Source organism: Phyllobates terribilis, unplaced genomic scaffold (assembly GCF_046119375.1).
Source record: "Phyllobates terribilis strain yellow unplaced genomic scaffold, ASM4611937v1 Scaffold_7__3_contigs__length_470593459, whole genome shotgun sequence".
Lineage (NCBI taxonomy): Eukaryota > Metazoa > Chordata > Amphibia > Anura > Dendrobatidae > Phyllobates > Phyllobates terribilis.
The window spans coordinates 281,411,938-281,431,155 of NW_027362767.1; the positions used below are offsets into that span (position 1 = coordinate 281,411,938).

At 47.8% G+C, this 19,218-nt stretch overlaps 1 protein-coding gene across 4 annotated transcripts in view; it reads right to left on the reverse strand.

Annotated features, from left to right (window-relative positions):
* Positions 1 to 19,218, reverse strand: part of OPHN1 (oligophrenin 1) — a 155,054-nt gene that overhangs the window by 44,396 nt on the left and 91,440 nt on the right. For all 4 annotated transcript variants that reach the window (XM_073640914.1, XM_073640918.1, XM_073640917.1 and 1 more), the window contains 3 exons: positions 9,477 to 9,561; positions 8,912 to 8,970; positions 7,608 to 7,713 (listed from right to left, as the gene is read on the reverse strand). In XM_073640914.1, coding sequence (XP_073497015.1) covers positions 7,608 to 7,713; positions 8,912 to 8,970; positions 9,477 to 9,561 — 250 coding nt within the window. The remainder of the gene's footprint in view (positions 1 to 7,607; positions 7,714 to 8,911; positions 8,971 to 9,476; positions 9,562 to 19,218) is intronic.

Below are 19,218 nucleotides of genomic sequence, written 5' to 3' on the forward strand. Positions count from 1 at the left end.
TTAGGCTGAGGGTGCCAATACTTTTGTCTGGCCCATTTTTGGAGTTTTGTGTGAAATGATCAATGATTTGATTTTTGCTTCATTCTCTTTTGTGTTTTTTCCTTGCAAGCAAATTAAATGAAGATAATAATACCAAAGAATTTGTGATTGCAATCATTTTCAGGAAGAAACTGAGTATTATCTGACAGAATTGCAGGGGTGCCAATACTTTTGGCCACCACTGTATGTCCAGCTTACCATATACCTTCCTGTCTACTGTAATAATCACATGCCGGTCTCTAGTCATGTACAGTTGAAACCAGAAGTTTACATACACTATATAAAAAGACACATCTGCATGTTTTTCTCAATATCTGACATGAAATCAGAATAAACCTTTCTCGTTTTCGGTCAATTAGGATTACCATCATTTTTAATATTTGCCAAATGCCAGAATAATGAGAGACAGAGATTGTGTTAAGGCATTTTTATTACTTACTGCAAAGTCAAAAGTTTACATATATTTCATTAGTATTTGGTACCATTGCCCTTTAACTGAATGACTTGGGTCAAACGTTTGGGATATCCTTCCACAAGCTTCTCACAATAGTTGGTTGGAATTTGGGCCCATTCCTCATGACAAAACTGGTGTAACTGATCCAGGTTTGTAGGTCGCCTTGCTCGCACCTGCCTTTTCACCTTTGCCTATAAATTTTCAATAGGATTGAGATCAGGGCTTTGTGATGGCCACTGCAAAACATTGACTTTGTTTTTCCCCTTCTCCCTTGACAGCTGACAGCATCACCTGAGAGAGAGTATCCGCCCACCAAGGACAGGAACCTACTGAATAAAAAGGTGGTACCTCTCTTCCGCATCAGTTTTGGTTCCTGTCCTTGATGGGAGCCTCTCTAGGTGGTGCCTCACCTACCTGATCGTGGGGTCTGGAGCGTGGATCCCGGGATCGATGCGGCCTGGAGGCCGTGAAGACGCAGCAGATGGGACCTCCGTTCTCAGCCCCATCTTGCTGGTGCCTGGGTCTGTGTGCGGGGGGGGCGCCTTCCGGGCTCTTCTCCCAAATGCGCCGGAGGTCCGTGGCTGGGCGCGCCGGCAGGCAGGCCTTCCGGGTCTGAGCACGTGCAGGTCGCGTCGCGCCCTGTGACGTAGTGCGCCGGAAGTCCGGGCTGCAAACGCGTGGGGTCGCGTCGCGCCCTGGCACGAGAGCGCCGGAAGCCCGGGTCTGCGCATGTGCGGGGTGCGATCACCATGACGCATCCCCGTTCGCAAGCAAAGCTGGGAGCCACTGGGTCTGCGCACGCGCAGGAGGGATCCTGCGGCGTAGCGCGCCAGCTGGCTAAAGAAAAAAAATATTATATAATATATATATATATATATATATATATATATATATATATATATATATATATATATATATATATATATATATATATATATATATATATATAATTAAAAGGAGAAGGAAAAGAAAAAATAGAGGGTGAGAGCACGCTGCCGCCGGAAGGGGAGGGGCCCAAAGGAGGTGGAGCCCCCGTATGCTTTAAAAAGATGGGAAGCAGTCAAGATGGAGGTGTCGGCATCCCCGTCATCATGAGTGAGGAGCCGCAGTAACCTGGGCAGCAGCTGTCACCGCTGCAGCAGGAGGAACAGCAGCAGCCACAGGCGCCTAAACAGCGTAAACAGCTTAAGCAAAATGTGAGACAACCAGAGCAACGGGAGTCTTCCCATCATCAGAGCAACAGCAGTGGGGGTCGTACGAGTGCTGGTAAAACCGGTCAGAAGAAATCTCGAGAGTACACCTCCGCCAGATGGGAGCATGTGAACGGCAACCACCGCTTCCGGTACCCTAGTCTGAAAGGCAGTGTGGTGAGTGATCTTCATGGAAGTTCACCTTAGTAATGTGCTCTTCTCTGTTTTTTCTCTTTTTTTCTCTTTTAGTTTCTTTCTGGTTGTTAGGAACCTAAAAAGAGTAGTTCTAAGAATAAGAATAAAGAGTGTGCGTTATGTAAAGTTAGCCTTCCCAACTCCTACGCTAAGAACTTGTGCTCTGGATGTATCCAGAAAACTATAGCAGAGGAGCCCCCTAGCTTTTCTATGGATTTAAAAACCTTAATCCAGATGGAGGTCAGGGATTCCTTAAAGAACTTGACCTTACGAAAGGGGAGAAAGCAGAAAAGGGTTACCTCGGACTCAGAAGAATCAGTAGAGCCCCGTATCGCGAGGGAATTTCCTTCCCCCTCTGACCTCTCGTCATCGTCTTCATCAGAGCCTTCGGATGATGATGGAGGGGGTAGGCCATGTTTTTCGGTTGACAATACTGAAAGATTAGTCAAGGCTATTAGAGTAACTATGGGTATTGCCGATGCCAAGGCTCCCAGAACAGTTCAGGATGTCATGTTCGGGGGCTTAGATCAGAAGAAGAGAGGCACATTCCCAGTTAACGAGAGAATCAAGACTCTTATAGATAGGGAGTGGAAAAACCAGATAGGAAAGGCAAGCTGCCTTCTTCTTCTTCTAAGCGGAGATACCCTTTTGAAGACCTCGAAAAGATCCACACTGCCTTTTGAGGATTTAGGTGCCCTCAAAGATCCACTCCATAAAAAGGCGGAGTCTTTTCTAAAACAGGCCTGGGAGTCCTCAGCAGGGGCTCTGAAACCAGCAGTGGCGGCCACCTGCACCGCCAGGTCTATGATGACCTGGCTACAGCAGTTAGAGGACCAGATCAAAGGGAATGTCCCTAGAGATAAAAGTCTGTCAGGTCTTCCTCTTATGCAGGGGGCGGCTGCATTCCTTGCGGATGCATCGGCAGATTCAGTTAGGCTGGCTGCCAGGTCAGCAAACTGTTCCAATGCAGCCCGTAGGGCATTATGGCTCAAGAGCTGGCCAGGGGATGTGCAGTCAAAATCAAAACTCTGCTCAATCCCATGTGAAGGAGACTTTCTTTTCGGAAAGGCCTTAGATGACATTCTGGATAAGGCAGCTGACAAGAAACATGGGTTTCCTACTGTATCTGTTCCCCAATATAAGAGCTCCTTTCGGAAGAGCAAATTTTCCAGAGACCAAAGTAGTTGGAGAGACAGGAAGTCGAATAACAGAGGCTTCATGTTCGTGGGCCATCCTCCCAAGAATAAAAAAGGCCCTAAGTGACGGGCCTCCCCAGGTAGGAGGAAGGTTGTCCCACTTCCTTCCCGCCTGGGAAAAGATCTCGTCCAGTGCCTGGATTCTAGGGATAATCGGGAGGAGGCTGAAGTTGGAGTTCAAAACCATTCCCAGAGACACAGTCAGGATTTCAGCCCCCAGAGGCCTAAGAGAACAGATGGCCCTGCAGCAGGAAGTACTCGCTCTGGTTGTGAAGGGGGTTCTAGTAGAAACATCAGTACCCGAGTAAGGGAGAAGGTTTTACTCAACTCTCTTCCTAATAAAGAAACCGGATGGCTCCTTCAGAACCATTGTCAACTTGAAGAAGCTGAACGACCAATTTATTTACAGGCCATTCAAGATGGAGTCAATAAAATCGGCCATAAAGATGTTGTTTCCAGAGTGTTACATGTGCATCCTCGATTTGAAGGACGCTTACTACCACGACCCAATCTTTCTGGCACACCAACAGTTTCTGAAGGTAGCTGTACAGTTCAGCAAGCACATAAAGCATTTTCAGTTTGCAGCTCTTCCCTTTGGCATCTCCATGGCTCCAAGGGTTTTCACAAAGATTATCCTGGAAGTCACAGCACATCTAAGGGAGAAGGATATCCTAGTCATCCCTTACCTGGACAATTTTTTAGTGGTGGGCAGATCAAAACAACTCTGTGCACTGGCTCTGGCGGAAGTCATGGCCAGTCTAAATGGCCTGGGATGGATTTTAAATTTAGAAAAATCGAGACTAGAACCAAAAAAGGTTCAGTCCCTTTTGGGTCTCATTTTAGACTCAGAAAACCAGACTTATCTTCTGCCAGAGGACAAGAAATTGAAGATCAGTTCCCTCATCTCACACGTAATGAGCAATCCATCCATGACCCTGAGAAATGCAATGTCTCCATTGGGTACGATGACATCTTGTATCCCAGCAGTACAGTGGGCCCAGTTCCATTCCAGAAGTCTACAGCAGGAGATCCTGACAGCAGACAGAGGGCTCAGAGGTCGCCTGGATGGAAGAATATCCCTTTCAAGTTTGGTGATCAACTTGCTGGATTGGTGGAGGAATCCGATAAATCTATCTCTGAGGGTTCCTTGGTCTTTCCAGATACGATTACGACAGATGCAAGAGCAGAAGGCTGGGAAGCTCACCTCATTCAATACAGGGCCTTTGGTCAGACAGCGAGACGGGTCTGTCCTCCAACATGAGGGAGCTGTTGGCAGTCAGAAACGCGGTAGTAGAGTTCAGTTCTCTTCTTCGGGGTCAACACATCCGAATAATGTCGGACAACCGAACGACAGTCGCCTATATCAATCGTCAGGGGGGAACAAGATCCCTTCCTCTGATGTTAGTGACAGATCAGATCCTTCATTTTGCGGAGAGTCATCTATTCACGCTCTCGGCGCTATATATAAGAGGAGAAGAGAACGTAAGAGCCGATTTTCTAAGTCAGCACATCTTGAAACGAGGAGAATGGGAATTGAATCCAGCAGCATTCCAGCAGATTGTCGGCCGATGGGGACAACCTCAGATAGATCTGTTTGCAAACAAACGCAATCGGAAAACCAAAATATTTTGCTCCCTGAATCCAAAGGAGAAGCCTTTTGCGGTGGACGCGCTGCAAATTCCCTGGAACTTTACCCTGGCCTATGCCTTTCCCCCTCTAAAGCTGATTCCTACTATCCTGAGGAAGATCCAAGAACAGGCGAGGGTTATATTGATCGCCAAGTTTTGGCTCAAGAGACCATGGTTCACTTGGATGAAGAGAATGTCCCAAGCTGGAACCATGGGTCCTTCCGGACACCCCAGATCTCCTCAGGCAGGGCCCAGTCTTCCATCCCCAAAGATCGGGCCTGCATTTGACGGCCTGGATTTTGAAAGGTCACTACTAACACAGAAGGGGTTTTCTCCAGGTCTAGTTGCTACTCTACTGGCGAGTAGGAAGCCGGTGACTACTAGGATCTATGGCAGAACCTGGGCTAAAATTTCTGTCTACCTCGGGTAAGTCCGCCAAAGGGAGGGTTCCTATTGGGGCCATTCTGGAGTTCCATCAGAAGGGCTTAAGCATGGGGTTAGCCACCAGTACCCTTAAGGTACAAGTATCAGCTCTGGGGGCACTATATAACTGCGACTTGGCAGCAAATAGGTGGATCATCAGATTCATTAAAGCTTGCAGTAGATCTAGACCCATTCCTACTCCAAGGATGCCTCCTTGGGACCTTAATCTGGTTCTAGAGGCGCTAACCAAGCCTCCCTTTGAGCCCTTAGAGAAGGTTTCGGAGAAAATTCTCACCTTGAAAACAGTCATGCTGGTAGCTCTAACGTCAGCACGTAGGGTTAGTGATCTGCACGCGCTGTCAGTAAACCATCCGTTCGCTCAAGTGTGTATGGATAGAGTAACCTTAAGACCAGACCCAGCCTATCTTCCAAAAGTAGCCTCCAAATTCCATAGGACACAAGTAATTACTCTCCCTTCCTTCTATCCTGATCCTAGAGATTCTGAGGAACAAAGGCTTCACACTTTAGATGTAAAGAGAGTATTAGTCCAGTATTTGGAGAGGACGAAGGCCTGGAGGAAAAGTGACGCCTTATCTCATTTCAGGGGGCTAGGAAAGGGCTTAAGGTTACAAGGGGGACCATAGCTAGGTGGGTCAGGGACACCATTGGTTTAGCGTACTCTTCTAGCAATCTACCAGTTCCAGAGAACCTGAGGGCCCACTCCACCAGGGCTGTAGCTGCTTCCTGGGCTGAGAAGGCAGATGTGCCCATCGACATCATATGTAAGGCGGCAACTTGGTCATCCCCCTCTACATTCTACAAGCATTACCGTCTTGACCTTTCCTCTTCTACTGATCTGTTCTTTGGGAGGAAGGTGTTGCAAGCGGTGATCCCTCCCTCTGGTGTCTGATCTCTCTACATCTCTCAGGTGGTGCTGTCATGGGAGAAGGGGAAAAGATCCTAGTTACTTACCGGTAACAGGATTTTACAGAGCTCATGACAGCACCCTATTAATTCTCTCCCCTCTATCACTTATGGTGTGTACTTCTAAGGGTGTTTTTATAAAGAAATGATTTGGTGGTAGTTGTGTACTAACCTATTTTTTGGAGGCCCTCTCATGCTCTGAAACAAAAACTGAAGAGAGGTACCACCTTTTTATTCAGTAGGTTCCTGTCCTTGGTGGGCGGATACCCTCTCTCAGGTGGTGCTGTCATGGGCTCTGTAAAATCCCGTTACCGGTAAGTAACTAGGATCTATCCTTAAGCCACTTTGTTACCATTTTGGCAGTATGCTTCGGGTCACTGTCCATTTGGAAGACCCATTTCTGCCCAAGCTTTAACTTCCTGGCTGATGTCTTGAGATGTTGCGTCAGTATTGCCACATAATCTTCTTTTCTCATGATGGCATCTATTTTGTGAAGTGCACCAGTTCCTCCTGCAGAAAAACAACCCCACAACATGATGCTGCCACCCGTGTGTTTCACAGTTGGGATGGTGTTGTTAGGCTTCCAAGCTTCTCCCTTCTTCCTCCAAACGTAACGATGGTCATTATGCCCAAAAAGTTCCATTTTAGTTTCATCAGACCATACAACATGTCTCTAAAAATTATTGTCTTTGTTCCTGTGTGCATTTGCAAACATTAATCTGCCTTTTTTATGTTTCTTTTGGAGTAATGGCTTTTTCCTGGCAGAGTGGCCTTTCAGCCCATGTTGATACAGTACTCGTTTCACTGTGGATATTGACACAACCTTCCAGCTTTCGCCATCATCTTCACAAGGTCTTTTGCTTCTTTTGTCCTTGGTTTGATATGCACATGTTGGACCAAAGCACGTTCATCTCTGGGACACAGAACCCGTCTCCTTCCTGAGTGGTATGATGGCTGGACATTCCCATCTTGTTTGTACTTTGTATAATTGTTTGTACAGATGAATGAGGCACCTTCAGGTATCTTGAAATTGTACCGAAGGATGAGCCAGACTTGTGCAAGTCCACAATTCTCTTCCTGATATCTTGGCTGATTCCTTTAGACTTTCCCATGATGCTACACAAGAAGCAGTGTATTTCAGGTGTGCATTAAAATACATCCACAGGTGTGTCTCTAATTAACTCAAATGTTGCCAAAAAACCTATCAGAGGCTTCCAAACACATGACATCATCATACAGGCAGTGCAGAATTGTTTAAAGGCATAGTAATCTTAGTGTATGTAAACTTTTGACTTTGCAGGAAGTAATAAAAATGCCTTAAAACATTCTCTCTCTCTCATTATTCTGGCATTTGGCAAATATTAAAAATTATGGTAATTCTAATTGACCTAAAACGGGAAAGGTTTATTCTGATTTCATGTCAGATATTGAGAAAAACATGCAGATGTGTCTTTTTATATAGTGTATGTAAACTTCTGGTTTCAACTGTACCTTCCTGTCTTCTGCAATGATCACATGCTGGTCTGTAGTCATATACCTTCTTATCTTCTGTGCTTACCTGGATAGGTGCCGTACAATAAGCTCCAGCATTTCCCGGTGATTGTCTGGCAGTCTATACACCAAGCAATGAATTGCTCCCAGTCTGTAATCCAAATTCTCAGATTCTGTTTGATGAAGAAATTTTTCATTTTTAATACATTATATGCATGAAACGTAAAAAAAAGTTTGAAAATATTGTAAATTTAATAACAAATAGTAAATAAGGTATAAAACAGTTATTTTGTATTTATCTGTATTGTGAAATCTCCAGATTTCATAATACACACTGCATGCATTATTAAATAGATCTCCAAGACCTGATGAGGCTGGTGTACTAATTTGAAAAATTCAGATCAAAATGGCTACATAACAGTTTTAGAAAGTTTAGACTCATCTGTGCCCATGTATAATGCAAGAAGAGAGCTGAGAGCCACCTCAGAGCAATAGGGGTGTAAAAACTTTCCAAAAAATGTTAATATAATAATTACATTTTATTCAAACATATTTAAAAAAATACAAAGCATGCACATAATGAATACACTGCAAGGTAAATCCAAATATATATAATGGTTGAGCAGTCTAATACTGAACATGAGCCTACAAATAATGAAAATCCTTCATGTATAGACACCTAGCGGTGCCTTTAATTAATATACTAACAATTATCTTCTTGCATTATATTTGTGTGAGGGGTCTTTCCGGTTACTATGAAAAATCTCTATTAGGCTTCTCCTCAATTTGTTCATTCTCTGCTCATGTAGCCGGATTGACAGCTCCTCAGTGTCCCTCCTCCCTGCTGTGTGAGATTTTAGTACAAGCTGCAGCTGTCCAATCAGGCTCATTTGTACTCATGAGTTCTCTCAATTCTATAAATGGACTTTGCTCATGTTGTTCTCAGGATAATACAGTCATTTAGCGTACGAGTCCAAGTGTATTCAGTCTCCGCCCGCCCAATCAGGTTACGTGGGCGGAAACTGAGTGTAAACTTAAAAAAAGAACAATGCAGCCATTCTGATATGGGTTTTTACAGTAAGTACTACAGCCACATAAGGGCCAAGCCATCTACTTAATAAAGTATGCAGCTTGTTTTGTGATATTCAGTGACAGATCTATACTACTTCATCACTAAAGGTTAGATGGTCTCTTTGTTTCACGATGACGATCTCCAGCAGATGAAGGGTGTGAATTTACCAATGAGGTGGTGACCATTGTGACTGATGTGCACAGGTAACATCATTAGACATGTGAGAGATGACAAGAGACGGGATGACTGTACAGCATATATGACATGATTGTCCGCTCACACATGAAGAGCGTTCTTACTTGCAGAAGACACAAGTTCCCGGTGCAGCTTGTACGTCATAATTGGCTCAGAGAGGTTCCTGCAACACAGAAAAGGAGTCTGTCATCACTGCCTCCCATCTCATAGGATATAAAAGGTGCAGGTATGCCCAATCCAGAGTACTTATACAGCGCTGTGACCAGGACCTGAGCCCGCACCATCGGCGGCCGCAGGAGCCCGCCGTGTATGGCCGAGGGCACTAAGCCTGGCTGTTAAACCCCTTAGATGTCACAGTCAATAGCAACTGCAGAATCTAAGGGGGAAGAGGCACAGGGCAGAGGAAAAGGGCAGGGAGGGCACCTAACCGCAGCTAATGGGGCTCGGCCAGTCTGCCACAAAGGTGGGGGAGGGAAGGATTTCTGGGGAAGCCCAATTGGCTCTAATCTTTATTTTCTGAAACTCTGAACAACATATAAAAAAGAATCAAGATTGCAATCTAACAACTTATGTATTTGTTACAAGTGTAAGTGATTTCTTATGAAAATACAGTAAGTGTTAGCTGAACCCAACTCCTTACTAATGATACACACTTTAACTCATAGATACCTGAGGTAGAACTTTAAAGCGCTGGTAATGGTTTTAATGTCCCAATCACTGGCCATTAAGTCCACATTCCCAGGACATTTGGGATCTACAAAAAAAAAAAAAAGTTACATGTAAGAACTTCATTCTTGTAAGAAAATAAACTGCAGCCCAGAGAGGGGAAGAATCCAATCCCTGGATAGCACCTCCTGGATCGTACCCCCTGGATCGCACCCCCTGGATCGTACCCCCTGGATCGTACCCCCTGGATCGCACCCCCTGGAACCATCTTGTGAATAAAGTCTTGATGCAACAAGTTTATACAGACAATTGCAGCCTTCCCCACTTGCTTTTCGCAGTGCATAGCTTAGGATACATGGATTCCTCTAGATCATACATGTCAAACTCTGGCCCGTGGGACAAAATCTAGCTCCTAGGGTGTTTTATTTGGCCCGCAACACCAGAACCACCACCCCTATATGAGGCCATTATACTGTATGGAGCACTATGTGGGGCCATTATTTTGTATAGAGGACTATGTGGGGCCCATTATCCTGTATAGAGGACTATGTGGGGCCCATTATGCTGTATGGAGGACTATGTGGGGCCCATTATACTGAATGGAGGACTATGTGGGGCCCATTATACTGTATGGAGGACTATGTGGGGCCCATTATTCTGCATGGAGTACTATGTGGGCCATTATCCTGTATAGAGGACTATGTGGGGCCCATTATTCCGTATGGAGGACTATGTGGGGCCCATTATACTGTATGGAGGACTATGTGGGGCCCATTATTCTGTATGGAGGACTATGTGGGGCTCATTACTCTGTATGGAGGACTATGTGGGGCCCATTATACTGTATTGAGGACAATGTGGGGCCCATTATTCTGAATGGAGGACTATGTGGGGCCCATTATTCTGTATAGAGGACTATGTGGGGCCCATTATTCTGTATAGAGGACTATGTGGGGCCCATTATTCTGTATAGAGGACTATGTGGGGCCCATTATACTGTATTGAGGACTATGTGGGGCCCATTATTCTGTATAGAGGACTATGTGGGGCCCATTATTCTGTATGGAGGACTATGTGGGGCCCATTATTCTGTATAGAGGACTATGTGGGGCCCATTATTCTGTATGGAGGACTATGTGGGGCCCATTATACTATATTGAGGACTATGCGGAGCCCATTACTCTGTATAGAGGACTATGTGGGGCCCATTATACTGTATTGAGGACTATGTGGGGCCCATTATTCTGTACAGAGGACTATGTGGGGCCCATTATTCTGTATGGAGAACTATGTGGGGCCCATTATACTGTAGTGAGGACTATGTGGGGCCCATTATTCTGTATAGAGGACTATGTGGGGCCCATTATTCTGTATGGAGGACTATGTGGGGCCCATTATACTGTATTGAGGACTATGTGGGGCTCATTATTCTGTATTGAGGACTATGTGGGGCCCATTATTCTATATGGAGGACTATGTGGGGCCCATTATTCTGTATACTGGTTGGCCCGCAACTTTATTTCAAGTTTTTCATTTTGGTCCTCCGTGTGTTTGAGTTTGACATTCCTGCTCTAGATCCTGACAAAATGCAGAGTAGGTTCATTTGGCATTTTGGTTATCATAGGATTCATCATTTAACAAAGCCATCTCACCACCTATGGCCTCGTTCTCCACAGCAAACAATCCCTGTGCAGCTGCCATTATCCCAAAGTAGTTTAAAGGGTTTAGAAACTATTTAATAATACATTACTCCATTAGATTGCACACAGCGCTGAAAATGTTTCCAAAGAAATGACATTAAAGGGATTGTCCAAGTTTATCACGCGATGTGAATCTTCACATTGCAGACACTGCACGGCAGGACACTCTGGTCCCGGCAGTGAGATTGAGCGGTCATATGATGGCAAGTATGCAATATGCATACTCCCAGCCACATTCCGACTAGACGTACACGGCGTCACTTGCACAGAGAGGCTGTGCATGTCTAGTTGAAATGTGACTAGGAGTATGCATATTGCATACTTGCCATCACATGACCGCTCAATCTCAACGCCTGCACTGGTGAACCCACACAGTGCGCACTGTGATGTTTCACAAGTCTGCAGACTTTCGAGAAAAACCTGGAAACCCCTTTAAATGCTTCTTTGCCCAGCATGTGACATTACATACTTGTTATGGCGCCACCTGCTGCTCATTTCACTCCCCACAGAACAACCACCCAACTTCTATGGTGTTAATTCTTTTTGGCTCTCCTGCTCCAATAAAACCTGTGCAGTAAGACAACAGAGGGGGAAGCCAAAACAACTATGAAACATTAACCCTTTCAAGACCCGGTTTTGCTCTTTTGTTTTTTTCTTCCCCTTCAGACAAGAGCCATAACTTTTTTTTTCCATTCACATAGCCATATGACGACTCGTCTTTTTCAGGACAAGTTGTAGTTTTGAATGACACCATTCATTTTACCATTCAATGTACTTAAAAATGTGAAAAAAAAAAGTTCCAAGTGGGGGTAAAATAGTGAAAAAAGGGCAATTCCGCATTTGTTTGAGTTTTCTTTTTACGGTGTTTATTGTGAAGCAAAAATGACCTGGCGCTAGGATGGTCCAGGTCAATATGTTTAGAACAATAAACAGAAAAAGAAAGTTTTTTTTTTTATATTTAGTGGTTATAAAAAGTCAGAACCTTCTAAAGGAAAAAAACAAAATAACAATTTTGTGTGCGTTCCCAGGTTCTTAAGACTTGTAATTTTTTAATCTCTCCATAGATGGACCAGTATGACAGCTTTTTGCACGTTGAACTGTAATTTTCATTGATATTTTTTTGGAGCACATGTGATATTTTAATAGTTTTTTCTTGCATCTTATGGATGGGCCTTTTCTGGGGCGACTGTTATTAGTCTGGGAGGGGGCCAATATCCATGGCCCCTTCACAGGCTATTAATATCAGCCCGCAGCTTTCTGCTTAGCTTTTGCTGTTTAGTAAAAATGGGGGGACCCCACAATTTTTTGGGGGGTCCCCCATTTTTAATAACCAGTAAAGGCTAAGCAGACAGCTGTGAGCTGATATTAATAGCCTGGGAAGATCCATTTTTATTGCCCTCTTCCCAGACTATTAAGACCAGCCCTCAGCTGTCTGCTTTCCCTCAGTTGGATATTAAAAATAAGGGCGACCCAAGACATTTTTTTATTGAATTATTAGCTCAATACATGTACATTAAGCTACACACGCACTGCACTAATTATATATTTCACTGACATCTTTCTATCTATATATCTATTCTATTCTGACAGGTCCCGCTGTGAATTTACTGTACTCTGCTGATGAAATGTCGGGTTTCCTATGAGATGGCTGCATAAAAATCACACAACACACGCATGGCGATTTTTTTTGTCACACCCATTGACTTGCATTGGTGCGTCTCAAGCCATTTTACGCACCCATACGCACCATGCTGCGATTTTTTCGGCACCCCAATTCCAGGTGAGAAAAAATTTGCAGATGAGCACTGCCTGAGGAACATTGTGGCAAGTGAAATGCGATTTTTTTCTCACATTGCACGGGCTGATTTTATACGCAGATGTGAGCGAGCCCTTAGATGCAGCCTCTGTGCATGAGCGCTAATAATCCTAGTACAAAGACTGTTCAGCAAAGGTGCTAAAGCACTGGGAAGAGGAGGCTTAACACAAAAGTGTTGGGAGGAGAAGCAGCTTCTTTACATTTTCTTATATTTCCATACTATGAGGTAATGTCTTCCCTACTAAGTTGTGCCAAGGTAAGCAAGGAACACATTACTGGATCAGTTTCCTGCCGCCTCCATACACAGATAACAGTGATCTGAAAGTAACAGCCCATTAGCTGACCGTTACCAGTGATCTGTATGGAAAGAAATGCAGAGAAGATTGCTTCCAAGCCTCCTCCACACGGGGAATCCTTCTGACTTCACAGGTTTCCCAAGCCAACCGCTCAGCAATACTGCACTGAAGTTCACAGCACATGTATGAGCGCTGCTCTGGGGGCGGATTCCTTCAGTTCCCTGTAAGAGTACAGGGTCCGGCTGTCAGTGACAGCTGATCCTGCAGATCACAGTGCAGTGACACACAGCAGACCCCCGCTCGGAGAGCATGCCATTAGTGAGGTCACATACATGCGGCAGGAGAGAGGGGGTTAAGGAGAGGACGCTGCTCGGTAATTGTTCCCAGTTTTTCTTTATGACAGATTTGATAAATGAGGCTCCAGGATCTTAACAGTTTATCCCGGGTCACATGACCACGGAGTCACAGCGGCCTGACCAAAAACATGTGTTAGCTGCATCTTCAGAAACTAAAATATATTGGAAAGAAAACGTAAATTCTCAGCTGTACATTGTGTGACTTTATGTTAGAACATCTTCTGAGCGGTGGAGGGACCGGTGATGAGGAGAACACATGAGACATTCCTCCACTTAGCAGAATAGTGCACGGCCATTAATGCTAAGCCCAAAAGATACCCCAACAGCCCTGGTATCTACAACCACTGCTCATCCAGAAGATAGGCCAGCAGCCTTGGTATCTACAATCACTGCTCATCCAGAAGATAGGCCATCAGCCCTGGTATCTACAACCACTGCTCGTCCAGAAGATAGGCCATCAGCCCTGGTATCTACAATCACAGCTCGTCCAGTAGATAGGCCATCAGCCCTGGTATCTACAATCACAGCTCGCCCAGAAGATAGGCCATCAGCCCTGGTATCTACAACCACTGCTCGTCCAGAAGATAGGCCATCAGCCCTGGTATCTACAACCACTGCTCGTCCAGAAGATAGGCCATCAGCCCTGGTATCTACAACCACTGCTCGTCCAGAAGATATGCCATCAGCCCTGGTATCTACAATCACAGCTCGTCCAGAAGATAGGCCATCAGCCCTGGTATCTACAACCACTGCTCGTCCAGAAGATAGGCCAGCAGCCCTGGTATCTACAATCACTGCTCATCCAGAAGATAGGCCATCAGCCCTGGTATCTTCAACCACTGCTCGTCCAGAAGATACCCCAGCAGCCCTGGTATCTACAACCACTGCTCGTCCAGAAGATAGGCCAGCAGCCCTGGTATCTACAATCACAGCTCATCCAGTAGATAGGCCATCAGCCCTGTTATCTACAACCACTGCTCGTCCAGAAGACAGGCCAGCAGCCCTGGTATCTACAACCACTGCTCGTCCAGAAGATAGGCCAGCAGCCCTGGTATCTACAATCACTGCTCGTCCAGAAGATATGCAAGCAGCCCTGGTATCTACAACCACTGCTCGTCCAGAAGATAGGCCATCAGTCCTGGGATCTACAACCACTGCTCGTCCAGAAGATAGGCCATCAGTCCTGGGATCTACAACCACTGCTCGTCCAGAAGATAGGCCATCAGTCCTGGGATCTACAACCACTGCTCGTCCAGAAGATAGGCCATCAGCCCTGGTATCTACAACCACTGCTCGTCCAGAAGATAGGCCAGCAGCCCTGGTATCTACAATCACAGCTCGTCCAGAAGATATGCCATCAGCCTTGGTATCTACAATCACAGCTCGTCCAGAAGAAATGCCATCAGCCCTGGTATCTACAATCACAGCTCGACCAGAAGATAGGCCATCAGCCCTGGTATCTACAATCACAGCTCATCCAGAAGATAGGCCAGCAGCCTTGGTATCTACAATCACTGCTCATCCAGAAGATAGGCCATCAGCCCTGGTATCTACAACCACTGCTCGTCCAGAAGATAGGCCATCAGCCCTGGTATCTACAATCACAGCTCGTCCAGTAGATAGGCCATCAGCCCTGGTATCTACAATCACAGCTCGCCCAGAAGATAGGCCATCAGCCCTGGTATCTACAACCACTGCTCGTCCAGAAGATAGGCCATCAGCTCTGGTATCTACAACCACTGCTCGTCCAGAAGATAGGCCATCAGCCCTGGTATCTACAACCACTGCTCGTCCAGAAGATATGCCATCAGCCCTGGTATCTACAATCACAGCTCGTCCAGAAGATAGGCCATCAGCCCTGGTATCTACAACCACTGCTCGTCCAGAAGATAGGCCAGCAGCCCTGGTATCTACAATCACTGCTCATCCAGAAGATAGGCCATCAGCCCTGGTATCTTCAACCACTGCTCGTCCAGAAGATACCCCTGCAGCCCTGGTATCTACAACCACTGCTCGTCCAGAAGATAGGCCAGCAGCCCTGGTATCTACAATCACAGCTCATCCAGTAGATAGGCCATCAGCCCTGGTATCTACAACCACTGCTCGTCCAGAAGATATGCCATCAGCCTTGGTATCTACAATCACAGCTCGTCCAGAAGAAATGCCATCAGCCCTGGTATCTACAATCACAGCTCGACCAGAAGATAGGCCATCAGCCCTGGTATCTACAATCACAGCTCGTCCAGAAGATAGGCCAGCAGTCCTGGTATCTACAATCACAGCTCGTGAGGAGACTGTAGGACAGGAGCCCACAATCAGTTTCTCCCTGCTGAGAATAGCAGCTGTCTGTGGAGCTCCAGGACTTCCAGGAGGAGGGTCGTCGTCTGCCTCTCTTCTCCCAAGGGAGAGGCAGGCTTACTGGGAGGCCGGCATGGCTTCCCAGCCTCCTATCCCCCGGTCTATGCCGGCGGGGGACAAGGAGCCACAACAACCGGCCCAGGAGGGAGTGAGGAGATCGGGTAGGGTGAAGAAAAACATACCCACCTACTCCAACCCCGAGACGGTTCATCGCCCGCCCAGAGAGGGAGACCGGGGCACACCCCAGGCCCCAGGAACAAGAGTCCAGCAAGATCCTGGGGAGAGATGAGCTCCAGCGAGTCCACAAGTTCCTTCTCCTCCCGAGTGGTCGCCATGCTACGAGAATACGAGGACGCCGGCAAAGCACTAACCCAGCTGAAAGAGGAGCTGCGGAAGGCCCGGGTCCTGAACACCCGGGCGTCCAACAAGGAGAGACCCGCGACCTCCCAGAGGTTTAAAGCCCTCAGAGACGAGGTGGTCAGGTTAGTGCTCCTCCGGGAGGGGATTGAGAAAAGCGCAGGTCCTTTCCTGGAGAGGTTTAAGAACCAGTGGCGGTTCTCAGAAATGAAGGGGTTAAACACCTCAGGAAAACCGCCAGCCGGCGTCCTTAGTGAAGAGGAGGAGGAGGATGAAGAGGTGACTGGAGTTCCAGGTGCTGGAGCCAGTGAGGGGCAGAGCCGGAGTTCCAGTGGTCTCCCTGCAGGGCAGAGGACTCCCACAGCAGAGGCTGGAGTGTCGGGGGAAGAGGAAGGTGGATTGCTGAGGGAAATCCGACTGCTGGAGTCTCCAGTGGACCGGACACGGTTTTCCTTCGGGGAGGACGATCCAGTGGAGGAGAAAAAAAAGAGGAGGAAGAAGACCGGAGGAGCCGCACAGGAGGTGGTGAGTTACAAGTATGTACCAATGTCTGATGTTGCGCCTGCCACCTCCTGTGTAAACCCCACCAAACCTAAAGGCACGGGCTCTGCAGTGGGCTCGAGGCAGAGGCAAGGTGGGGAGAGGAGAAGGACGTCCGGCGATGCTGCCATCTGTGCGGGGAACAGTGCAGGGGGCGAGGCTGTGGAGGTACTCACAGCGCCGGACATAGGGAGTTCTGTGGAGTTTCCCTCCCTGCCCTCTGCGGCTAAGCCGGTTATCACCGGGGCCGGGGAGGCCGGGAGGGATGTGAAAAAAACATCCGCCAAGAATACTGGGCACACTGCTGCGACACGGGGGCAGTGAACCCAGCGCCCAAAAAGGACAGTAAGGCGCCAAAATCTGTGGGTGCAGGGCGGGCAGCGGTGCCCAACAAACAGTCTGCCCAGCACAAGGAACAAAATGCTGCAGTAGCGGGGCGGGGCGCTCCAGGAGACGACCTGCAGAAAGCCAGCAGCAACCAAAGGGAAATGGGTGTGGTGCTGCAGGGAAAGGAGTCTCTGGAAGTGCTCCCCTCCCCCAGCCCAGCAGGTGTGAGTGCAGAGACACCAGACACAAGGGAAGAAGGAATGGAGGTGACTGTGAAAGGTGCAGAGAACAGCAGAGGTAATGGGGTGACAAGTAAAGGGAATGGGAGTAGTGGTGCAGTGAATGATGGGAGTAGTGGTGCAGTGAATGGTGGGAGTAGTGGGAATGGTGGGAGTAGTGATGCAGCAAATGGTGGGGGTAGTGGTGGAATGAATGCTGGGAGTAGTGGTGTAGCAAATGGTGGGAGAAGTAGTGGAGTGAATGATGGGAGCAGCATTGGTGTTGGTGGGGGGGAAGTAGGCGATGGTCCCGCTGCCCCCCCAGCATTGGCTGGGGCTTCAGCCCAAAGCTATTCAGGAGCTGTCAGTGCTGGGGGTAGTAATGCGCCCTTGTCTGGTGGCCCTGGGGATGGTGACTTGCAACAGCAGCTCCTGGACGCCCTGAGGAGAGGGGAGAGCTCCATCACTGTAGAGGGGAAGGAGGTTGATCTGTCTTTTTGGATAGAGAGACATGGTCATTCAGCCTTCCGAGATAGAGGGGCAGAGACTGTCTGGTCTCTGCCGACAACGGGGCAGAGGAGTAACCGTAGGAACGTGGTCCGTCTCCAGTGGGTAAGCAAGGATGCCTGTCCTGATAGGTCGAAGGTGGTTGAGCTCCTGCTGGGGATGGGCTTTGCGGCATATGACATCTTTGCCTTGATCCATCCCTACGGAACCTCCTACTTCGATGTCAGCTTTGTGAGACCGGAGGGCCTTGAGCTTTTCTGGTCTCGCCATGAGCTGGCTCGGAGTCGCCCCGAATGGCATGGTCTCTTTCCTCTGGCAATAACCCGCCAAGATTCAGTCAGGAAAGTGACCGTTTTGACTAGTAACGAGTCACTTTCCTGTATGGACATTACCACCTGGGTGAGTCGATACGGAGAGGTCACCAATATTCCCGAAAAGAATCTGGATGACCATGGTATCTGGTCAGGGGCCTGGACCTTCATGGTGAAATTGAAGGTTTGGGGAAACACTGTTACCCATATCCCCTCCTCAACCTTTTTGGGGAGGGATAGGATCTTGATTTTCTACCGGGGGCAGCCTAAGGTCTTTCACAGGTGCGGTAGCCCCACACACTTCAGTGCGCAGTGTACCACCCAGAAATGCGCACGGTGTGGGGACCTCGGTCATCTCGCTGCTGCCTGTCGCAGGATTAGGTGTAACTTGTGTGGTGAGCTCGGTCACCCGTTCAGTCGCTGTCCGCGTTCCTTCGCCAATGCGGTCCTGAAAGCGGCGAGTGCGGGACAGGCGAAAGCCGGGACTAATCTTGCCGGTGAAGGGACCAGCAGAGGCGGGGGAGGCAGGGATCCGGTGAGGAGCAAGTTGCCGCCATCCAACATCAGGCGGCAGGAGCAGCGCCGTGGGGACAGGGTGCAGGGAGTAATGTCCCTAAACTCTGACCCAGGTACTTCACTTGCAGCTGAGGATCCTAAAGACAGTGAATTGAGCGAGGAGGTCAAGAGACTTGAAAGGGAAGAGCGAGAGGACGCCACGTATTCCCAGGAACCCTCTTCTGGTGACAGTCTAGATGAGGGAGAGGGGGAGTGGTCACAGAAAAAGAAAAAGGGTAACAGGAAAACGGCCAGAGGTAGGAGGGGGACCAGGTCTCGAGCTGCCTCTTTGGAGTGCGACCCCTCTGACTCTCTGGCCGTGATCCAGGAGCCATTGGAGGGTTCAGCCGCCCCCCCTCTGGTGGATCTCTCCAACCGGTTCGGGGCTCTCCAGGACCTCCCTC